This window comes from Fukomys damarensis, unplaced genomic scaffold (assembly GCF_012274545.1).
Source record: "Fukomys damarensis isolate Sample0158 unplaced genomic scaffold, DMR_v1.0_HiC HiC_scaffold_25, whole genome shotgun sequence".
Taxonomy (NCBI): domain Eukaryota; kingdom Metazoa; phylum Chordata; class Mammalia; order Rodentia; family Bathyergidae; genus Fukomys; species Fukomys damarensis.
The window spans coordinates 5,012,586-5,037,327 of NW_022900937.1; the positions used below are offsets into that span (position 1 = coordinate 5,012,586).

General features: G+C 36.1%; 1 protein-coding gene across 5 annotated transcripts in view; it reads left to right on the forward strand.

Moving 5' to 3' along the window:
• Positions 1 to 24,742, forward strand: part of Tbck (TBC1 domain containing kinase) — a 161,045-nt gene that overhangs the window by 36,060 nt on the left and 100,243 nt on the right. For all 5 annotated transcript variants that reach the window (XM_010641549.2, XM_010641548.3, XM_010641546.3 and 2 more), the window contains 8 exons: positions 4,668 to 4,782; positions 6,188 to 6,261; positions 14,278 to 14,419; positions 18,958 to 19,018; positions 20,114 to 20,175; positions 20,684 to 20,745; positions 21,938 to 22,086; positions 23,859 to 23,997. In XM_010641549.2, coding sequence (XP_010639851.1) covers positions 4,668 to 4,782; positions 6,188 to 6,261; positions 14,278 to 14,419; positions 18,958 to 19,018; positions 20,114 to 20,175; positions 20,684 to 20,745; positions 21,938 to 22,086; positions 23,859 to 23,997 — 804 coding nt within the window. The remainder of the gene's footprint in view (positions 1 to 4,667; positions 4,783 to 6,187; positions 6,262 to 14,277; positions 14,420 to 18,957; positions 19,019 to 20,113; positions 20,176 to 20,683; positions 20,746 to 21,937; positions 22,087 to 23,858; positions 23,998 to 24,742) is intronic.

Consider the following 24,742-nt stretch of genomic DNA (forward strand, 5'->3'; position numbering starts at 1 on the left):
CTCTCCCCATCTCCCCCTCTCCCCCCTCTCCTCCTTCTCCTTCTCCCTCTCTCCCTCTTTCCCTCTGTCTCTCCTCTTTCCCAAGATTAATGATGTTTAAAAGTCTGTTTTGGTCTCATCAATGTACTGAACACATTTTCATGTTCTATTTTCTCCAAAGACAAAGGGAAAGGATGAATAATTCTCAACTTCTGCCTTAATTCCTTGTATTGAAGTTAACACTTTATGAATCTGTCTTTCTGAGTATACTATGAAGATTAGTTCTTCCTCTTGGGATCCATAGGGCCTTTAAAAATGCAGTGTCATTTAGCTAATATTACAGCTAAAAGCCTAATGTATGTACTTGAATATTAATGGAAGTATCTTAAAATGTTATCCCATGTATTTCAAAATATCAGTGATGTGATTTTCTAAAGCTGCCATTTGGTTGTATTTTTAATATTTAAAATTTCCAGAGATTGTCATGTTCATTTGTCAGATAAACTGATGTCTCTGAAGTAAAAACAATAACTGAAAATTTAAAAAGGAGAAGAGTGGTTTCTGCCTGAACTCTCATGTTAGTTCCGTATTAGTGACAGGTTTCTTAACAGAGTTCTGTTTTGGAAACTAGGACAAAGCCTTATTCTCCTCCAGTATCATATTTTTTTAAAAATGGTATGAATCCTCTTTTCTCAATCATAAATCTTTTTGGTGTCCATGTTGAATTAAACTTTAAAACATTGCCTGACTGGGTGTGATATTTTTTACCTTGATATTGCCCTGAAATTGTGTTAGCTACTTAAAAAAAAGAAATTTCATGATCAAAACTGTTGACAGTATTAAATAGTAAACATTTAGAACATGTTAGGTATACAAAATTCTACAAATACTGAGTACTCTTTCTCTTCATTATAGAAGATCACATTAATTTTTTTATTTTATATTTTAAAAATTTAAATTAAATCCTATGTGTAAAAAAGGTTTGATTTACTGTGTGATTTAAACTGAAGAATACTAAATTCATTAACTTTAGTCTCCTGTAATAGCTAAGAAAGAATATGTTAAGAGCTTCAGCATTTTTATATATGAATTTTTAAGATTATTTTGGTATAATATTTTTTAACAGGGATGTGCTTTTGACATGCACTTCTGATGTCTAATGTTTTGCAACTGGTTAGAGCTCTGTACAGAAAGCTAAACATGCAGTCCTCTGTATTCAGCAATTTCAAAACTGAAAAAAAAATCACTAAAGATTTGGTTTTAATTGTGTAGATGTCTGTACTGAAGTAGTATGCCGCTGAGGCCCTCTAGTGTCACAGCGAAATATAGCCTGGCTTTTAACATTTTTTTAGATTTTGTTTTTTATTTTATTAGCACGTTTGCAGTGCGTGGTATTTACAGCCCATGTGTGGAATTGGTGCATGGAGAGAACACAGCCTTTTTCATCCTCCTCGACCCTCCTCTTTCCTTCCATCTCTGGTCCTTTCCCATTTAAGAAAGTTCTAACTCTTTACTTCTTATTATCTGTCTTTTATTTTGGCCTTCATTTATATTTTGAGTTTCTCAGATAAGAGGAACCATGCAATATTTGAGTTTGTGTGTCTGGTTTATTTCACTTAACATTATGAGCTCAGCTTTTAAGACAATGTGATGAATGCAGTTATACTGTACAAGCACAAAATAACACAAGAGGTCATTTTAAAGTTGACATGTAGAGCCACGTGAGCTCATCAGACTTGTTTAATTTTTATTTATTAATCCCAAGGAAAATTTATTCCTAAGGGGCAAGTGTTTCCATTATTTCATATGCACCTATTCATCTATATATGTTGCTTTTATGCCAAGTTTTTATACCTACAACTACTGATAGGTAATGAATGAAATGTGTTTTGAAGTTTAGAATCTTCATTTTATTAATATATTGGTTTACATTTTGAAATTGTTTATGAAAATTCTGTTTACCCAAAATTGTGCTTGCTTTATGTATTCCTATTTGCCCAAAACTGGTTGATATGTAAATTTGTATTTGGGTAGTTTGCAAATCAATTTAAATACTATTCCCCATAAATAGTAACCATTGTTTCTTTTTTAGATACATATAGGAAATAACAATTTATTTTTTTTCTTTAAAATATATTTCACAACCAAGGATTGAATTATCACATATTTGAGGCGAGGCATTTTGAGTTTGAGGGAAAAAGAGCCTTGTAGTTGAGGCAGGGAGAAATGATGCTAACTCTCTTTGTTTCCAGAATTAAAAGAATTCTAGCTATCTGCAGAGAGCCCCGCCCAGTTCCTAAATGAAGGAATAGACCAGGCTGAAGACCATGCTGCTGGGAAGTAAAACAGAAAGTTGATTTAGAAAATAAAGTTCCAACTTAGGTAGATCAGCTTTTCCTTATTAGTACTTCTTTGTTTATGAACAGATATAGCTTCAGATTAAAAGGTAACTCACACCTAATGCTGACCAGCACAAATGTGCCCACCCCAGGAATAGCAATGGTGAACCATTTAGATACACAAACAGCCCTAGAACATACTGGGCTAAAGTTTTATAACTCTAAGGATAAAGTAAGAGTGGATCCTCAAAGATTCCAGGAGGGAATAATAAGGTATCTGCAGCAAAATTGGATCCAGACTTCAAAATTGGTATTGAGCTTCTTACTGGGAGTAAAGGATGCTGTAAGACAATGGACTGATTGTGTCCAGGTGTGAGGACAAGAGCAAGGCATTTCCGGACTTGCCATGCTCTTCAAATCATGCTGCTTTTCTCAAGACCTCTCAGGATGTATCACAACTAAGTAATGGAGAACTTGTAGTGGCTGATATTCTTCATGAGTAAAGCATGATTATGAAAGTATAGTAAGCATGAAATCCTGATGAGTAAGACCTTGACTCAAAGCTGTTGTGGAAAACTGCAGTTTAAGTGGCCTTCATTTGTATTTCCTTCTCTGCTTAGTTCTATGGTGTTTCTTAATTATGGTAGTGCACCAGTCACGTCCCATCTCTCTCAACATGAAAACCAGACCTTATAACGGCCTACAAGGTCTTCCATAGTCGGACTGCCTGCTCCCTTTCCTACCTCATCCTACTCTTCCCCTTCCTCCATTTTACTGAGAGACTGTGGCTGCCTCTTGTTCTCTTGACACTGCTGAGCATTCTGTGGGCCTGGAACGTACATGCTGGTTGGGCGGCCTCTGTTGCTCACATCCCAGAGAGCTCTCTCACTCCATGTACATGTCTGCAGAAGGCAAGGCTGCTTAGTGGAAGCTTCCGGAACACACTGTGCATCTTCCCTGTACTGTTTTGTCCTTGGCATTTAACGACTGTATATTATCTATGCACTTGTTTAAACTTCATGAAAAGAATGTTGGTCTTTTATGTCTGATTATCTCTGGAAAGTCAAATTACAACAAGAAAGAGAGAAATTTAAACTTTTTATCTGTGGTTCTTCTTTTGATTTAGGGGAGAGTCAAGTTGCAAAAATTCTTTTTTAAAAAGTTTTGTCAAAAATTTACTCTTTTGGTATATGGTTGAAAGACTGAAAAAGGAAGTCATATAACTATCAAAATTTAAGAATAGTGTAAACAGTTCTATCACCACACAGAATTTCTTCATCCTTGTACTTCACCTTCTCCTAGCCCATAGCAGCCGTCGATGTGTTAGCCCATCCTGTTAACCTGTGCCTTCTCTTTAGTGTGGATTTCTCATAGTCTAAGTATAGTTGAGTCTTAATTTTTATCAAATCTAACAATCATTGTTTTCTAATTGGTAAATTTAGATTAATTTAATATAATTGAGGCATTGGATTTAAAGCTATTTTCTATTCTGTTATTTCCTTTTATTCTGCCTACATTGGGTTAAGTATTTTTTAATAACATCTATTAGTGACTCACTGCAGCCCTTTTAAGTTATTTTTAATGGTTACCTGCAGAAACTTGATTTTTTAAAATCAAAAAATTGACAGAAAATCATCTGTACCAAAATGTTAATATTGGTAGTTTGGGGGGTTGAGTTTGAAGGAGTCTTCCCTTACTTTTCTGTATCTTATTATTTTTTTCTGTATATTATTCTTTATAGGAACAATTTTTTTTATTAAAATACTATGGGAACCATGAGAGTTGGCAGGAGAAAATATAAATGGGCATGTGTGTGGAGGGTGATTACAAGAGGCCAGACAAGAAGAGACATGTTTGGTAAACCACAAATTTCTGGAGGTTGCTGTGAACTCATGTGGAAAAGAAGCTAAGATCTATGTACCATAAAATATTTTGTACCTGTTTTCAGGGGGTAGAGGTTTTATTTTGAACTCAGTAAATGGTTTTTGTTGACTTAGTCCTGCCATACATCAATTCCTGGGAGAATAAATACTGCTATTAAAGTGGCCTTTAGGCAGCTGTGTGATTCTTTATCATATCAATTCTGTCCTTTTTTCCCATATGGGGTGTGTGTGTGTGTGTGTGTGTGTGTGTGTGTGTGTCTGTGTTTTAGATATCAGTTCTTTTCAGAATTGACTATAATCAGATTTGTACAAGTAGACATTTTAGAAAATATATAATTTCTACTTTCTCCAAACAGAGGAGGTGCAATAAAAATATACTTTGAATGGTTTCACTAGGTTTCATTTTACTTCTTAAAACAGCTTCTATGTCTGCTTTGTAATTGATATTTTACCTTTTTTTTTGTAGCTATTCAAAGGTCTTAAGCATAGCATTTGAAGTCCTTCAGGGTTTGCAGTATATGAATAAACATGGCATAGTACACCGGGCACTATCTCCTCACAATATCCTGTTGGATGGAAAGGTAATTGTCAAATATATGCTATCATGGATATCTGTATGCTCCCTGAATTGAGAGCTGTTGGATTTGGGCCCATTCAATCAGACCATCAAATAACATTTTTGAGAACATTTATAGTGAAAAAATTCTCTGAAAGTGATATTTGTGATTGTTGCAAAACAACCTTTAAATTACTTAAATCTGTCTTTGACATAATTTTTTTGTCCAAAAATTCATTTTCTAACTTAGTGTTTTATTTTCCCTTTCATTTTTTTTCTAAATAATACGTGTAGCTTTACAACCTACTCCACTGAATTTTTAAGAAAGCTGTTCTTGCAATCTGAGTAAGAACATCATTTTTATAAGGGCAACTGCATTGAGTTTTCCTGATATTTTTCTTCTTTCCTGTTTCATTTACCTGTTTAGCAGCTGTTCATAACCAGGCCGCTTCTGTTGGATTGCTCTTTCTCTATTTCACATTTTTTTGAGGATCCATAAGTTAGTAAACCCTCCTTAGAGAATTATGCATATGAAAAGGTACACTGTCTGTAATAATCATAATTTTACTTTTTATAAGCATATTAAAAATGGCACTGAGGACTTTTTTCCCATGAGAATTATCTTCAATTTAACTGTTCTCTGAAACTTTTACATTTAGCAACCCTATATTAAAATCGTAAAATGATATGCATTAATTGAGATTTATGACAGTTAAATATCATTGCCCCCACCTAACTAAATTGTTTTAGCATATAAATATTTCATAATACTTGGAATTTAAAAATTCTTGTTAAAAAGACAAGTGAATTTTAAAATCAACTTTTTTTTAAAAAATAAAACATCTAAAAGCAGAAAGCCATGAGATGCATAAAATCTATCATTTTATGTAGGACCTCACACTTGTTATAATTGTTGTTATTCTCAACAGTTACAGGAAATCTGACATAGTTACCAAAATCTTGGTGATTGAGCTGAACTTTTCAGGTTAAGAATTCTCGTGTCACAGTTAAATTATGACATGAATGGACTTTCATCTCCCTCAAAAAAAAGTCCTCTGTAAAAATTACTACAAACATTTTAACCAAGATTTCAATACAAATAATAGCATTTTTCCCTTTCCTTTGTCGCAATACCTAGATAATACAAACCTCAAAAATGTTAAAAATGTGATTTGACATTTCAATATATACATACACATATGTATATACATCCATACATGTAAACCCATGCATATGGACATATAGAATGAATGTAAAATAGACTAAACATTGGCAGATATTTTTGGATAAAATTGTGGTATTTTATAAAATCTTATATAGTAATATTTTGATTAAATGGTCATATACAATGTTTGTCTTATAAAATATAATTTTCCTTGCTAGTTATATTAAAATATCTCATGGTGATTTTTTTCACTTTCTTATTGTAGGGGCATATTAAATTGGCGAAATTTGGACTTTATCACATGACAGCTTATGGTGATGATGTTGATTTCCCAATAGGGTAAGATATATTTTCCTCTGTTGTGAGTTATATTTTAAACTTCATGATATTTGATAAAATATTTGTTTTGTTATTATTTTGATAGTGTGTTTTGTCATGAAAGCAACTTTTCCTTATTAATACATCTTTTTTTCATATTCTTGTTAAAAAGTAGACAAGAATTTTTCCCAGTATTCCAAAGATCTCTGTTGTTAAACTTTCATGGAACTAGCAAAAAGGATAACAGATGATTGATTACCACTTCCTCTTTATGATTTATTCAGAATTAAATGAGCTTAAGGTGAGAAGACTAACCAGATCCTTAATTAATGATAGCATGTGCACCAAGAGACAGAAACATACCACTCTGGCGTTATTTACAGTGTAGTGTTCTATACTTAATTCCTTATTCCCATGTATGACTGCATGTTAAAATTTGAGTTGAGTCACTCTGGGTGGCAGATGAAATGGGACAGATCCCATATGTGGACATCTGTGTTTACATAGCTCCATTTTGTCCCTTGTGATGTGGAATTTCTGGTTTGTGCTGTCCTTCAAGAAGGAATGGAAGCTCCTTTCATGCTGTGTTCGATGGATGCTTCTGATAGACTTTGGAATTTATTATACAGTTGCTTTTAAACATTTTTGTAACATAATTATTTTCCTTTTTTAATATATAAGTTGATTATCTTAGATATACAGAAATTAACAAACAGAACAAAGAATTTCTGTATTTCCTTTTAGATTCCCTCAATATTACATGTATTTGCATTACCTCTCTTTTACCCTCTGCCCTGTGTATGTTTATTGTACTTTTTGGAATCATTTAAGAGGCATTAGCACACCTAGTGGCTCTTTTTCCCTAAATACTGTGCCCCATTTTATATGTCCTAAAATAGGAACTTGACTTTTATGTGCTTAGGACAGTGATCAACATGAGGATATTAAAACAGTGCAATATTATTATCCAACCTGAAAACCTTAATCACATTTTTACAATTGCATTGTGGTGATTTTTAAGTAGTATTAATTTGTATTTTGCTCTTAGGGTTTTCTGAAATAAATTCTATCAGCCATAATAACTGAGAACTGTGATAAGTAGTCATGGAGTGTTTCTGAAGCAGAGCACTGCTTAATAATTTGCTTAGTTTTTTTTTAATCATATGTAAATTTCCCTTTCATCATTCTAATTTAGATTATAAATTTCTTATCTAAAATGTTCATTAGTGAAGGCATGGGTAATAATCTTAGATTTAATTCAGTGAAGATACATTTATCAAACACCTTCTCTTTTGCCTGTTGGATACACCTGATGGTTAACTGTGTTCTTGTCCTCAAGAAATTTCTTGATCAGTGGGCAAGATTTTGTTTTAGATTGCCCATTTATTACAGTATGTAAATTCATGATACTGTAGCTTTACACATCAAAAGCATTGGGCATAGGAAACAAACCATTTTTTCATTAGTATCAAAATATTTGTAAAGATCATCAGTGATTTCTCCTTTAAAAACCCTTTGCATAGAGCAAGTTCTTAGTTGCGCTCTTTGTAACATGTTATGTCTGACCTGACTTTCAAGAAGCTGCAATAAATGCAATTGCTGCTGCGTCTGCATTTTGTTTAAATTAATTTGTGTAAGCATTAACTCCAACAATATAACACAAAGAAAAATTACTTTAAGGTGCCTTGAATTTAATGATGAGTACAATAAACATTAAAACATTTAAGCATGGGGCCGGGGATTTAGCTCAGTGGTTCTGCCTTGTAAGCGCAAGTACCCAAGTTTGATCCCCAGTACCAAAATAAAAACAAAACAAACAAACAAAAAAAATGTAAACATTAAAACATTAAACATCTTAGCAGTCTGAAGAACTACTTTTGCATTTAAAGTGCTTAGAGAGAGTTGGTCCAAGTTAGCATGTTATCTGACTTGCTCAGAAGCTTTAGACCCAAAGGATTTTTGCAGAAATTATCAAGGAGCAAAACGTGAAACATTAGCCAGGAAAAATAAGTGATCAAACAGCTAAGGCATGAAAGAAAATATTTATAGTAGAAGAAGCTTGCAGTTGATTCAAAAGACAAATATTACAGAACAATAAGTAAAGTGTTACCATCTGTTTCAAAACACTGTAAAGCATTAGAAACTGGGCCTTCATCTGGCTTGGCCAGTAGCTTAATACCTCATTAAAGCAGCAGTCAGTGGACGAAAGTCGCTGTTGACCCCAGCGCTCCACTCCCCGCAGAGTCTGGGAAACCGCCTTGGAGTGACAGCCTCTGTGATTAGGAAGAGAATGGTGTTGAGAGCAGATGGCCTACACTGAAGAACTGTTTTAGGGCTTAATTGTTTTTATCTTCAATTAAAAGAAGACTAGAGTTTTGGGGGCAAGTATTTCCTCTGCTTGTGTTAGAAGGTTTGGATATAGCAACTTAACTATAGTTTTGCTTGGCTTTTTGCAACCTGTACAGTCATTTCGGGTTGGATGTGCTAGAAATCAGAAATAGAATGAATAGTTTGCCTCCTAAGTATATTACATTGATCACAGTAAAGGGAAATATTCTATTTGTGTCCCAGATTCCTTTATATAAAACATCCTTATGAATTGGCTAATATTTAAAGCAGTTTGGTGTGGTTGTTGTTATTATTCCTATATTGCAGATGAAAGCAAGATCACATACTACAAAATTAAAATGGTCTTATAACATCACATTTTGGGTTTTTTTCTAAAGGTGGACTTAGTGTGATAATCACAGGGCAGTTAAGAGTCAAGGGCCCAAACTGCAGCCCCAAACCCACTTATTTATCACGAAGTGTCAACACGGCAGTTAAACCTGCATAATAAAGTTTTACTTTACAAAAAAGGAACTGATTCACATTCTTTCGAAAGAAAAACAACGCGCATGCCATAGGTTTGCCACCACTGCCTTAGGGTAAAATATAATCAGATTTGTACGTGAGCAGATTTTAAAGAGATCCAAACTATCACTGTTGCACTGAAATGAAAAACCCAAAGGGTAAACAAGGCACATGATGGAGGACATGTACTGAGAAGTAGGAAGAACGCGTTCAAATGGGAAGGGGGATCAAGGAGGGAGTGGGGAGAGCGGTAAAAAGAAAAAGATGGAAACAGCTTTCTAAATGGGGAAGGGAAAAAGGGTTGAAGGGAGGGAATGGGAAAAAAGAATCAAGATATATTATGTACAGATACAAATTCCCTGTGAAGAGTGTGATCAATATGTGTGACAAATATGTACTAATAAAACATATAAAGTTTAAAAAAATAAAACTTAATCTGTTTCTATGTCCCAGAAAAACTCAATTTATCCTTTTGAACGTAAGATTCAAGTTGTACTCCTCGACTTATGAGGAAGTGACTGGCATTAGCTGTGTAATCACGCGTGCTGGCAAGAATGTGTGGGGAGGCAGCTGAAGAAAACGGGGAGAGGTGGAAGAATATTTGAGTCTACTGTAAGCACAGAACATCGAGGTCGTGCACATACTCAATTTCTCTTTTGTAATAGTGAGGTTTAAATCCAGGGAACACTGAGCTACATCCCAGCACTTTGACTGTTTTTTCTCCTTTAAATTTGAGACAGGGTCTCCCTGGCCTCAAGTTTGAAATCCTCCTGCCTCAGCCTCCCAAGTAGCTGGGACTATCAGTGTGCACCTCTGTCCCTGGCCATTAATACATTTTGATTACCAATATTGCAGGAGAGCATAATTTGAGCTAATTAAATTGAAAATCCAGGTATTGGTGCCCCTGATTGAAACTGACAGTACGTGAAGGGCATATACATACATATGGAGTAGAGCAAAGTTCTACATATTTCTCATTTGTCTTGTTGAAGCTGTTTGTCATCATTTCATTTTAAGATAGTGAGATAAAAACTTACCAACTGCCAATAGGCCTAATTTTTATTTACCATATGCTTTTTAAATTGTAAGCTAGTACTAATTGACATTTTGATAGGAAATGTTCTTTTAAAAGCATGTGCACATACATAAACACCAGCACATACACACGTTTATAAAAATGAGTAAGATACCTGAGTGCCCTCAAGGAATTTTGTTTTAATCTGGATAGTTTAAATTTTTTCTGCATGAAATAATAGTATATAAAACCAATATTTTAGTATCATCATTATATATAGTCTAAAATAGGAAACAGGCAAAATGAGGACCTTATATAACCTAAGGAACTATATTTACTTCAAAAACAAATCTTTTGGACTAGAAAATAAGGATGTGTCATGTTCTTAAATGTTGAACTCACTACTGGAAAAGTGCTAGTTCTTCCCAGCCTGTTTCTAGATTAGATCTATTTCAACAAAATGTCTATGTGAACAAAAACATGGCAATGTAGTTTTAAGTATATATAAAGAACAAACATCTAAAATGAGCTTCGACAGTCCTTGAAGAAAAAAGGTAGGTATGGTGTGTGTGTGTGTTGAAAGGGCTTGTCTTGCTGGGCATGGTGGCACACACCTGTAATCCCAGCACTAGGGGGCTGAGGCGGAAGGACTGCTGTGAGTTCGAGACCAGCCTGGGCTACATAGTGAGTTCCCGGGCAATCTGAACTACATAGTGAGACCCTGTCTCAAAAAAAACAAAAAAAAAAGGAAAAGGCTTGTCTTAGTTATCAGTAATTATTTATGTAAAATTATAGACCTAAATGAATAAAGTAATATTGGGGACATTTTTCAGTGACAAGTGAACTAAGAAGCAGAGTACACGTATGTGGAGGTTTTGCTTATGGCCAAGCTGGCTTTGCAGGCAAGTTGGGAGGAAAACCTTTCATGGGTGGGGCAGAAAGGTGAAGTTACACCTGTGTCTCACTTCATGAACAGTCAGTCCAAACTCATCAAGGAAGTTGGACATGAAGGGCTGTACGGTGTATTCTTTTTTGAGAAAAGAATACACAGAATCATTTTGATAAAATCACCAAATATAAGGAAAGCAGTTAGTTTGAAAGATTGAGCCTATCATTTACAAACAGAAACCATGGTGACAAGACAAACTAAAAGTGATAAAAAGTATTACTAGTCATAGTTGCTGAAAAAATTAGTATTTAGAAGTATAAAGAAACTTCAAAACAATAAGGAAAGTATTAACTGTGCCCCCCAAAAGTTAAAAGTCCAGAGACTGCTAGCAGAAACTAAGTTCACCCTAGGCTGGTACCTGGGGACTTGGATTTCAGAAGTGTTCTGATCTCCTAAGTGGTAAGCATGGCTTATGGTGCCTGTTTGCACAGTGTACTTGTATAAGCAGAATAGTTGCTTCCCTGTAAGAGTCCCGAGTCTTGAGTGGTAAGGCAGACATTGAGGGCTTCTGTGATCAGGCCGCAGTAAAAGCCTTGAACAGTGAGATTTTAATGGGCTTCCCTGGCCAAAAACATCACATGTGCAGTCCTGGGTTTTAGTTGTTGTGGGAAGTGTGTGTTCTTTTAATCCCTGTGGGAGGGGGAGACTAGAAGAAAGCCTGCACATGGGTTCCTCAAGACTGGGTTCCAACAACCCAATAGAGAAATGAACAGAAGACTTGAACAGGAGCATCATGCAATAAGAAACCTAAATGCCCAATAAATATGTGCCTCAGTCTCATTAATTTTCAAGGAAATGTAAATTGAAACTGCAGTGAGGTATTGATCATACTCCTTAGATTTTAAGTGTTACAAATTTTGTCTAATATCAGTGTTGTTGCTGGGGATTTAGCTCAGTGGTTCTGCTGCCTGCCTCGCAAGCAGAAGGTCCTGAGTTCAATCCCTGGCACAAAAAAAAAAAAAAAAACCAAAAATCAAATCAGTGTTGTTGAAGAAATAGCCAGTAGAAACTCTGACTATTGGTTGGTATATAGATTGATAGAACATCTTTCAAAGAGTATTTTTGCAGCCGGGCATGGTGGCGCACACCTGTAATCCCAGCACTAGGGAGGCCAAGGCAGGAGGATCACTGTGAGTTCGAGACCAGCCTGGGCTACATAGTGAATTCCAGGTCAGTTCCTACTACATAGTGAGATCCTGTCTCAAACACCAAAAAAAAAAAAAAAAAAAAAAAAAAATTTTTTTGATTTAATAAATTTGCAAGTACACATACCCTGTGGCTTATGAATTCAGCTCTAGAAATCTAGGTTCTTACCATGGGGAACATTTATGGAATTGCACCATGTAAAATATTCTGTGGAACATTGTTTATAACATAAAATAGAGGAAACAATTTAGATGCCATTGATACTTGAATGTATAAAAATATATTCATAAACTAGAAGTAAAATTAACACTGTATAATTACATGCAAATGTTTAAATATGTTAATAGAAATGCAAAAGAATAATCATCGTAATTACCAATTATGTTCAGAACTATGCTTGACTAAACTTACAAGAGATGATGAAATTACTGTATTTAACTTGTATAAGTGTATTACAGTAATAGACATATTAGCTCCAATCGCCCCAAGGTGCCTCCTCTCCCTGAACACACTCATCATTCTTACCGCTTTCTGAAGCAGTTCTAGAAGTTTTCTTTCATGAATCCTTACGAAGTATGATAAAAAGTACAGTGAATGCTGCTATTACGTGCCATCAAAAAGAAAAATGGCAGTGTATCCTCGTTCATCTTATTTGTTGGGTCCAGTACTGTATGACTTCTGCCTCTACCCCAAAAGTCAACATGACTGTGAGAGATCAGCATTTTAAATTGATTCCAGACATCAAGTTAGCTGAGACAGTGTCACTGAACACATGGACAAAAGAAGACTTCCAGAACTGCTTCAGAAAATGATGACAATGGGATAAGTGGGTCTGGAATAATGTCAGTGTGTGTTTTACTGTAATAGCTAAAACTTAAACATTCGCTTTGCATGTCTGTCACACCTCATATATATTTAGAGCTATCTGGTGAACTATGAGAAAATGGAAAGCAATTATAAACAAAATTGCCACAGGCCTTTCTGAGGAATACAGATGGAGATGCAGTCAGAGAGAGACATAGTAGGACCATTAGTGCTAATTTGACAGTTTTCTTTTAAACTCATTCTTGGTATGCTTGGGCATTCTTACACCTTATGCTTATTTAATAGTAGTCCTTTTATATTTATTCAGTATTGGCACAATTTTTAAAAAACGTAATATTGGTGATGTGAAAATATAAACAGTCTGCGTATTGCTTGTGAAATATAAATGGATGTAACCTCTCCACGGGGCAAGCTGGTATTACCAAAATTTAAACTGTGCATACCTTGTACCTTGTATTGTCACTTCTACGAATTCATTCTGCCAACTACACTTACATTTGTGAGAAACAGGACATTTATAATGTATTTCTTACAGCATTGTTTGTAATAGCAAAAGAAAGGAACTTTCAAAATGTCCTTTATCAAACTGCGTTGATAAAATTAAATTACTGGCAATATTTCAAAAAGAATGAGGGCAACTGTACTTTAAAAGAATGATCTCTCAAATATACTTTTAGGGGAAAACTGTAGTGTGGAGCAATGTGTATAACTTTCTGTGTGGAGCAGAAGGGTTTGTAAGTAAGTTTAGTAGGGTAAGGGGAACAGGTTAAGAGTCATATGTGTATAACATATGTACATGTATATAATATACAGTATAATACACACACATTAGACACATATTAGCTTTGACATTCCTGCTACCCGTTAATTCTGATTTGAAAGGTACAGTGGTAAAATCATAATTCATTGTTAAGAAAATACAGGTTGTAAGGAGGAAGGAAAAACTGTAAACTTAGAAGACCATAAGCAAAGGTGGTGCATTGCAAATTCCAAGGAAAACGGGCAAGCAGTGAGCGCTGCAGAGCTGTTGCAGTTCTAAAGTGACCTGGCCTGGCTGCATACTCACTCTGGATGCTTGGATGTAAGGCCTGCCTCTGGATAGCTGGTTATGAGGCTGCCTAGTAGCAGTGGCTAATTTGACTGCATAGGACTTTCACATAGGTTTGTGACACTGCTAGTAAAAATACAGCTGCTTCGTTAACCATTGTAGCTCATAGTAATTACTCGTTATTCTAATATGTCGTTACAGGTATCCATCATACTTGGCACCTGAGGTAATTGCACAAGGAATTTTCAAAACCACTGATCATGTGCCAAATGAAAAACCATTGCCTTCTGGCCCCAAATCAGATGTTTGGTCTCTTGGGATCATTTTATTTGAGCTTTGTATGGTATGTATACAGAAATATGAAACTAATAAAAGATATTTGTTGGAATAATTTGGGAGGTTATTTAGCAATAAAATGTTTTGTTGTGCAGAGGATAAAAGGCTTAATTCTTAGATTGACTTAAAAATCCATGTTTTTGCTAAGTGTAAAACCATTACACTTTTATCAAGTGTAATCAGTTGTGGAAATAGTACACTAAAATTGTTACACTCTTTTCGTATGTTCCTGGTCTTTCTCCCCTCTGGTATTCTTTCCTTCTGTTCCCTTACATTTCCTATAAACTTATTTTTTATGAAACCTTCCCCAAATAGCCCATGTTTTATTAAAGACTTAAGCTACTATTTAAAACAGGTGCTTTTCTCCCTCATGTGCCAGTCCAGAGCAGGTAGGATGGGCTCTGCTCCGGCATCATGTGAGTCCTGGGCTGTCTGGATAATGGCCGTGCTATTCTCAAAGTCTGGTTGCCAAAGCTGCTCCTCCTTATCCTCTGTGGAAAGGGCAGGCGTGAGGTGCGGAGCACTGCCTTCATGAGGATGAGCTGAATGTGGCAAATTGGAAATATTCAATATTCTCTCTGCTTTCTGATCTCTACAAAACACAAGCTGCTTTCCATGCCAGACCCTTCCACCATGTCCTTCCTGCCTTGGAGCCAGCGGACATGGACTGAAATCACAAGCCAAAATAAACCTCTCCTTAAGTTGTACCAGAGACCAGGAGGTGACAAAGGCAGGCACTGACTGAATAGACATATTCCATAATAATCATGGACAAGCTTCTGGAGGAAGGGAGAACTGGGTGTGAAATCTTTCTGTTGTACCTGAGATGATGAATTTATAGAGAAAGAAAGTTTATTTAGGCACATGGTCAGCCTTATCGCTGGTCCCGTGACAAGGAAGTATACCAGGATGGAAATGCACCGTGCAGCAGACTTCTCCCCTCATGGCTGGAAGTGGAAACGAGAGAGGAAGGGCTGCGTCTGTCTTCTCCAAGGGCACGCCCCTGAGAGTGTGGCCCACCTCTCTGAACTTCCGCCATTTCCTGGCAGTGCCAAGGTGGGGTCTAAGTCTTTAACACAGGAGACCACACCCTCGAGCCATGGACTGGTACTGGTGGCGGCCTGTTAGGAACGGGGCTGTGCAGCAGGAAGTGAGCCACAGGCTGCGCAGCGAAGCTCCCCTCTGCGTTGACAGTCGCTCCTCATCACGGGGCTCTACCTGAGCCCCGCCTCCTGTGAGATCAGCACTGGCATTGGATTCTCACAGGAGCAGGAACCCTACTGTGCACTGCACCAGCCAGGGACCTGGGTTCATTCGAATCATCCGGAAACCACCTCACACCCATCCATGGAAAAAGAGTCTCCCAGAAACCAGTCCCTGGTGCCAAAAGGGTTGGGGCTGGCTGCTCCAACACATGGGCCCTTGACAGCATTGCAAATCCAAACCAGAGCCCAAAATAATCTGACTTCCAAGATGGCATTGCAGCTTCTGTAATATTAGTATCTTTTATTGTAAAGTTATTGGAAAAATTAAATGATATAGTGTATAGAGAATTCTTAGTAGTACAAGTATTTAAAAGACTTTTATGGAAAAAATATAAAAACATGAAAACAAAAATACATGAAAAACAGCCGAATCCCAGCACTGTGCTAGGCTGAGGCAGGAGGATCACAAGTTTGAGCCCAGCCCGGGTTAGCTAGTGATTTAGGGAGTCCCTGTTCCAATATTTAAAATAGGAAGAAAAGTGCTGCAGAAGTAACTCAGGGAGAATTCCCTCGGTGCAATACCCAGTACCAGGAAGGGGTGTGGGGAGCACACACACAGAGAAACCTGGAAAGTCGTCATTTAGTGAGCGCTTAGCAAAAGGCAGGATGTTTTGTTATAGCTTTCCATCCATAATCTCAGTGGTCACCATAGTCTTAAAAGTTTATCCAATTTTTTTCTTCCCTTGTTCATTAGTACGTGTTTGTGGTACACAAGAAATACGATCATTGTGGAGAATTGGTGCTTACACATTATTCCATCTTTAGGTGTTCCTTACCCTTCCTTCTTCCCACCCCCAATCTCCAGATCTCCTCCCCATATCCAAGTGGTCCTTCTGTTTCCTGTCATGCATCTTTTATTTTGATGTTTAAATTGTTCTTTGAATTTCTCATATAAGAGGGGCCATGTGATATTTGGGCTTGTGTGTCCGATTTATTTCATTTAACATTATGATCCCATAATGTTGCTTCCATTTTCCTACAAATTATTCAAACTTGCCCTTTCATATGTCAGAGTAGTGATCCATTGTGTATAAATACCACATTTTCTTTATTCATCTGTTGATGGTAGACATGCTTCAAAGACTTAGCTGTTGGGAGTTGTGCTGCTAGAAACCAGAGTGTGCGTGGATCACTGTACTGTGGTGTTTTTCACTCTGGGGAAGACAACCAGAAGAGGCACAGATGGGTCAAATGGAATTGCTATTTTTAGTTTTTTGAGGCACCACTAGACTGATTTCCATAGTGGTTGTACTAATTTGCACTCCCTGCAACAGGGTATAAGAGTTCCCTTTTCCCACAACCTTGCCAGCATTTGTTGTTTTTGCATTCTTGATGATGCCCGTTCTTTTTGGAGTGAGACAATCTCAGCGCTGGTTGGATTTGTCTTTCTCTGATGGCCAAAAATGCTAAACAATTTTTCATGTACTTAATGACTTTTTGTCCTTCTGAGAAGTATTTGTTCATTTCAATTGCCCATATTTTGTCTGAGTGTTTTATTTTTGAGGTCTAGTTTTTTTTGCGTTCTTTTTATAATTTAGATATTAGTCTTCTGCCTAAGGCATAGCTGGCGAACATTTTCTCCATTCAGTAGGTTGTCTTTGCTTAGTAAATCATCTCTGCTTTACAGATTAGGCACCTGAATTTCAGAAAGCCTAAACGTCTAATTTAATAGTCTTAAGTGGTTAAACAAATATGCACCCCTTTGTCTGCCCCTAAAGCTACAGTGTAAGCTAAAATACTATGCTGCTATGCTTTGATATTTTTATTGATACTGTGGAGAAGACCTTGAACCTGCTAAAGAGAGAAAAGACATACTGCTTATAAACAATGAGGACATTACACTTCTTTTTAGCATTGTGAATGCAAGAAAACGGCATGAAATTCCAGCAAAGTTCAGAGAGAAATCATTTTGAATTTCAAATTCTTTAACTCATGAAATTAATATTCAAGAGAAAAAGTGAAATAAAAGATGTATAGAATTTTGACAAATGCAGTGAAAGGAGTACGGTTAAAAAGAGTAACAGTCCAAGCTTGTAGGCCAGACTAGGCAAGAGTGTGTCCCATAGTCCACATACACCCTAACTCCACTTACATTGTGACGTGTGTGTGTGTGGTCACCTTAGAGGAGGATAACAAGTGGTTGGACTTTAAAAAGCTCTATTGGAGCCATTTCTTAGGAGATTTTGAATGCAAAATTGACATGTAAGTATGGGAGGACTGCTGAGAGGTTTTTAACAAAATACTGATGAAATCAAATGTGCATTTTTGAAAACTTAATGAAAGTAGTGTAAGAGATTGAGGAAGAAAGGAATGGCAGCTTCATTTCAGTGATCTCCCTGCCTGTAGCTCTGACCTTAAGTACTTAGGAACATTTTTTCCCTATTAAAAAAACTCTTTTTCTCTGCAAAAAGATTGAGTTATCTTCTTAAGCCTTCCCCTTCTAAGTCTTTTTAAAATATGATGTAACTTTAATTAGTTTTTAATAGGAGTAGCCAAAATTAGCAGAGTATTTTCCATTTTATATAACCCTCAGAAATACCTAGAGTATATGTATGGTGAATATTCTAGTTGTATAAATGAGAAAGTTGAGGCTTAAGATGTTTACGCCATTTGGTTCAGTTATATAACCGTGCAGCGGTGGTGGAGTGCGACTGGTACAGTTGTTCAACACGTGACTTTTGAAAATGTGCATATTTGACTCCAGACTCCATGCCAAGGCGCCTCCTAAGGCAAACTAATAAGGAAACAAAATATTTGTATCTTAAAAAATACAGCAGAATACTATAGGAACACAAAGGATGGCTGGCTGGCATTACTGTGGGTGGAATAAGGATGTTGTGGGTTGTTTGTTTCTCAGTGCAGACAGAACTACCTGAGTCATTATACTAAGTAAGCATTACGTAGATAAAAGGCTAATCCAAATCTTTCTGGGACCTTGTATTCTCTCAGTGACATAATGCTTCTGCTGGCCTGGAATACCAGTGGACGTCTAAGCATGTGTGAGTGTCAACAGTGAACAGTGCTTAAATTAAACTACAGTTTGTAATAACCCTTGGACATGTGAATGTTTAAGTATTATGAAACACTATAAAATATGATTTTACCAATAATTTGTCTTTGGTGCAGCTGACTTTAAGAAGCCAGTAAAGCCTCTAGAGATAAAGGAGATACCTGAAAGATTGATTTGTTATGAAAAAGAAGACACTCAGCCCCGCAACACCCACCTCCCTGAGATGTAGATGTAAATACTAACAAGAACTTATTTTCTCATTTTATTTAGGGAAGAAAATTATTTCAGAGCTTGGATATTTCTGAACGTCTGAAATTTTTGCTTACTTTGGGTAACTATCATACAATTGATGATCTTTCCATTTTAGTAATTGTTAGTAAGGGTACACATTGAAGATGTGTTCTATGATAGTGAAATGTCTCATTTTCTTCATATTTCTAGTCATTAGTGGTAAGCATTAACAGAACAGCTTAAGTCGTTTCTGAAATATGATATGCACACTATTATGTAGAGCTTTCATAATTAAGGAATTTCCACTTGGATGGAAATAATACTGGTTTCATGATTTAATCAAATAAACTAACTTGTACAACTAAACTATGAAAATATGGAAGTACACGTGTCTGTAGCAGTTTAACACAGACAGTCTTAATTTTGGGTGATTTGACCTGGTATGAGTAACAACTCATAAATGCTTGTTTCCCGATAATATACCCATGTATTTTTGTGACTGGAATTCATTTTAATAAAAATTTGTATAATCTAGAGTGAAATAAGTTAAGTGTATGTGGTAATCAAAGAAAGGGAAACTGATAGAACACTTTATATAAAAAACTGGTAGGTTAGTATGCAAATTAAGATAGTTTATGAATAATACCTATAGAAAAGTCTTAATATATATTAAATGATTATTAATTATAAATGAAATTGCATAAAACTTTACCAGATTGCTAAATACAGTTCCTATAAAACCTTACATACCCAGCAAAATTTGTGTTCAGGCCCCAAATTGTTAATAATAAAAATAAATTAGCTTTATAATCATGAAAAAACAAAGCCTTGGGGCCGGGATTTAGCTCAGTGGTTCCTGTACCCGCTTTACAAGTGCAAGGACCCAAGTTTGATCCCTGGTACCAGGAAAAAACAAAAAACAAAGCCTTTCAATGTCTTTACCTTCCTTGAATTATCCCTTCAAGTTATTTTTAGTGCATATGATTAATATGTAGTGTTTGAGATTCTTTATTTTATCAAAAAAATGTGAGGAAAGTGAACAATATCAGTATTTTTCAGTATTCCAAATACTAGAATTGCATTGTCGTTACAAAAGTTTTGACCAGAGTTTGTCTCCTGAAATTCAAATTAGATTAAACTGATTGGAATGCTCTGCTAGATTTCAAAGGCTGCATTGTTTCCGTTTGTTTTGTAGACTGTGTGGATGACACTGTAACGGTGCTGGCTGAAGAGCACGGTTGTCTGGACATTAAAAAGGTTGTAAGTCTCTCTCACCCTGTTTATGCTCCTCCAAGTGAATACTTGTGCCTGGGAACAAATATTCGCATAGGGAACAAAAACACTACAGTGTTTTCTCCTGGCTCCTTTGCTGTGGCTACAGGAGCAGGGGCTTTAAGCCTGCTGGGGAGCAAAGGAGCTGGGGCAGTGCTGAGCGCACCATTTTGCTCAGGGCTCCATTGCGCTGTGCCCCCTGCAGCCTCACTGTCTACACCAGCCCTTCGGGTGAAGAATGCACCCATATTGGAATTCAGAGAGAGACAGTCAAACCACAGCAATGTGTTAATGTTTTTTGAAATTTTACAAATTTGGGATCCAACAGAAAACTATGTGTAGTTCTCTTTACATGGACTGACAAAAAATATAAGTTGTATAAGAGCCAAATATTGTAAGGTTTTTTAAAAATCTTTTAGAGAAACAAATATTTTAGTAATATGTATTTATAAAACGGATCATATTAAAAAATAATTTTTTCTCTGCTTACCAGGAGCTTCCTGAAAATATGATAGATCTCTTAAAGAAATGCCTGACCTTCCATCCCTCTAAGAGGTTGGTTTTATTAAAACTTGAAGATTACTCTGACATCCTTTACACATATGCAGTTGATTTTCCCTTCTTGTACTACTAATGGATTATTCTTACATATGTAGTAGTACTTAATTTGATCAATATCTTAAATATGAGTGATTGAAGGGTTTAACTTTTGTTAATAAAATGAAAGATAATGAAAGTTAAACCATAGTCAGAAAACTGACATATGTCAAAAGAAGTTAGTAACTCATTTCCTAGCCTCCACGTACAAAATCAGTTAACTGTAGAATACTGATATTTCTAGACCCACAATATCAGAGAAATGGGAACAAAACTTGGTGTTATGTACTATAACAGTGAGCTTGGTTACATGTTGAGATAGCTAATAATTGCCGATGATATAAAAAGGATTTCTTAAAAGTTTTATTTATTTTCATTTGATTGTCACTCAGTTATGTAAGTATTCCTGTAGTATGTAATGTTTGAAATAATGTATAATTGTCTTTAAGGGACTATCAAGAAATGTTAGGGACAAAGGAATGGTATTAAAAAATAGTTTGGGGTTAATATGCCACATTAAAAGGGTAGGAAGCAAATTTTAAAAGTGTTAGATTACATATTTTTTAAGACATTCAGTAAAAGGTGTGTACAAGTTACACTGAAGGTAAAAAATACAAAATCTCTTATAGAATGAGGTCTGATCATAAGGTACAGAGGATACAACAAGATTAAATAATTCTGTGTTCACAGTCATTTGGTCATTATGTAAAGGTGTACTCAAATAGTTTGCTCTGACTATATTCTTTTCCTAATATAGTAATAAGTTCCAGAATTATATTGTTGATTTTTTAGTTCTTATTAGTACTTGTTTGTGATTTATATTGTTACATTCAGCATGAAGAGTTCCTAAGTGAACATAACATATTTTAATTCTTAATACTCGCTTGCTACCCTGCCAATCTCTTGGTCCCTTCCTATTGGCTGAATATCTGTCGTCTTTGTTTCCTGTTATCTATTTTTATTTTGCTCTTTAAATTGTTTATCTTTTCTTATCTTAGTAGGTTTATAAACAAAAGTTTAGGAGTGCTGTGTTGTTTTTTGTGTTAATGAGATATATATGATTTTTAGTATCCTCTCAAATGTGTGTCATTTTTCTTGGAAATATTTTATAACTCATGTTCATGCACTGTATTTTAAATTATTTCTCAAGGCCAACCCCAGAAGAATTAATGAAGGACAGCGTGTTCAGTGAAGTGTCACCTTTATACACCCCCTTCACCAAACCTGCCAGTCTGTTTTCGTCTTCTCTGAGATGTGCTGATTTAACTCTACCTGAGGATATCAGTCAGTGGTGTAAAGGTAATGATAAATGAAACATGGGCAATGATGGTGGCCCTGCTTCCACAGGAAGTGCCCTTCTCTTAGTTTACTTTTGAGTTTGTCAACGGTGCATTTATATTAGTGGGAATTTTATGGAAAATTATTTAAGAATTAAGGGATGATTCTAGCAGTACTTAAAAGAAAACTTGCCTCAAATTTTAAACCTTTAAATTTGTTATTAATGCTCTATAAAAATTTATAAATGATTTGTAAAAATCATATTATTGATAGGTTATCCATGCCATTATATTTTACCTGTCAAAGACAATAAGTTTTCACTCTCATGTAAAGATTTTAACTCTCAGAATGTGTTGTTTAGATACCTGTAAGTTACTTTCAGACTGAAGTTAACGTAAGTCATGACAGAAAACATTTACTAAATACTCATATAATTATTGAGTTTCTCCTATATACCACACACTGAATCCTTAACGTCTGTGTGAAGGCAGACATTTAGTTAGATAATCCCTATTTTAAAAGTAGGTGCATAGAAGCCCAGCACAGTGGAAACAGCTGAAGGGCTCCTAACTGCCTGTGACACCAACAAACACTTCTCAGAGGCAGCCGTTGCCTTCAGATAGGTGGGATGCAGACAGTTTTGTTGTTGGCCCACTCAAGTGCTTTTTTCTGCCCTTACTCCTTTCCCAGTACAGAGAATAAAAGCTCCAAGTTTTCTTTTTCCTAGCTTCTCTTGCTATAGACGGAAGTAGGCTAGTGTGCTAAAGTTGACTGATGAGATCTAAGTGGAAGTCCACTTGGATGAGACTTTCTTCTAGGAAGTATTTTCTTTGTTGACGAGAAAGGTACTGCAATATGTAGCCATTCACCTTCTCTTTTGGATGCAGGACAGGGGTCTAGACGTTTAACAAACTTCAGCCCCTAAATGGTTGTTATTGCATAAGCCACTTTTACTAGGACATTATTTTTCAGCCAGGAGCAATTGGGTAATTACACAAAATGAATCAGTGGCGTCTCACCTTGACAGAGAAAAGGAGGCATGTCTCCAGCTGTCTGGCCATCCTGTCCTACCTAAGGGCAGAAGGCACAGGCTGCCCACATTACAGAGTCCTAATCACATGACTGTAGGATGCTTTTCCTTTCCTGTGCCAAATTACCACAGAAAGCTGAAGCAGAATGGAGTTGAGGACTTTCCTTCCCCCAGTCAGTTAGGCTTGGACCAACCAGCTTCTCCTGAGGACGACTTGTTAAGAACAGGGCGCTCTGTATTTCCAAATGATTCCATTTCCTCCTCCCACTGCCAGGAGCACCAGGACACTTTCCTGCAGTGTTTACTGTGAGAAACTGGTCCAACTCCCAGAGATAATGTCACAGAGGGGTGGGGGTCCTCCAGTGACTGAGTCCCCTGCAGTTTTAAAATAGGTCTTGGACACACTGAGCCCCAGCAATTTGTCAATTACAGTTCACATTTCCCGCTCTGACTGGTTCCTGAGGTATTTCCTGCACAGTGAGGTGCAACTCCTGTGTTCCTTTGTTCTTCTTTACAGTCTTTGGGGCAGTAGATCTCCCTATGTCCTTACCTCTCTTCCACATTAAGAAGAAATGTTGATCTGTTCAGCTCTTTCCCTGCTATGTGAAGCGGCAACTTCCAGGCTTCTTACAGACTTATACAGTTATAATGAGACATTTGTTCTTCAGGTTTTTACTTTTTTCCGAATGTCAGCTATTATTGCCTGTTGAATTTTAATTAAAAACATTGTGATTAATGATTCTTTTTAATTTGCTATTAATAGATATAGACAGTGATTACCTGGCAGAAAGATCCATTGAGGAAGTTTATTACCTTTGGTGTTTAGCTGGCGGTGACTTGGAGAAAGAGCTTGTTAATAAGGAAATCATCCGATCCAAACCCCCTATCTGCACCCTCCCCAAGTAAGGAAAAAAACTTCTCTTGGGAATGGGAGGGGTGGTGACCTGATAATAACATTAAAAACTGTTTGATGTTGTTTTCCTTTGGTTGACAAGCCAAAAAAGTGATTGTGGAAGCAACTGAAAGGAACCCCTTGTTTGGCCTTAGTTCCCATCAATATTTTTTATCATCTTTAAATAATTATCTTTTAATACCTTGCTTTATGATCTACTTGAAGTAGAGTTAGTGTTACAGAACGTCTTGCTATAATTGACAATAGTGAAAAATGTATGAATTGAAACATCAATACTTCAGATAATTAATATAATAAACTGGCCTAGGTTGGCTGATTATGAAGAACTGTGGTCTTTTTCAAATCTATTTATAGCTGTAAATGAACTCTGTGGCCCCACGGCACGTACTGGATGTCATCACTCTGCATACTCGAAGTGGAGAACTATCTGCAAAACACCTGCTATAAATTAGACCCAAAGTTAAATAACTGAAGCCCTGAGGGCCATTGTTGTCTTTATCATAACATTTTAGTTACATTTATTAATGAAAAATGGATATGCATTTATGGAGCTTCTGCCAACCTTTAAAGTTTTAATTTTAGATTGTGGGACAGATTTGATCATTGTGGGTAATTGTAGAAACCACCATTTCTCATCATTGTTAATTTTTTAAAAATTTAAACTGTTGTTAATTAAGAAATTTGTTTAAGGCACTGGTAATTCTTGCTAGTGTGATTTAACATCTTTAGAAGCA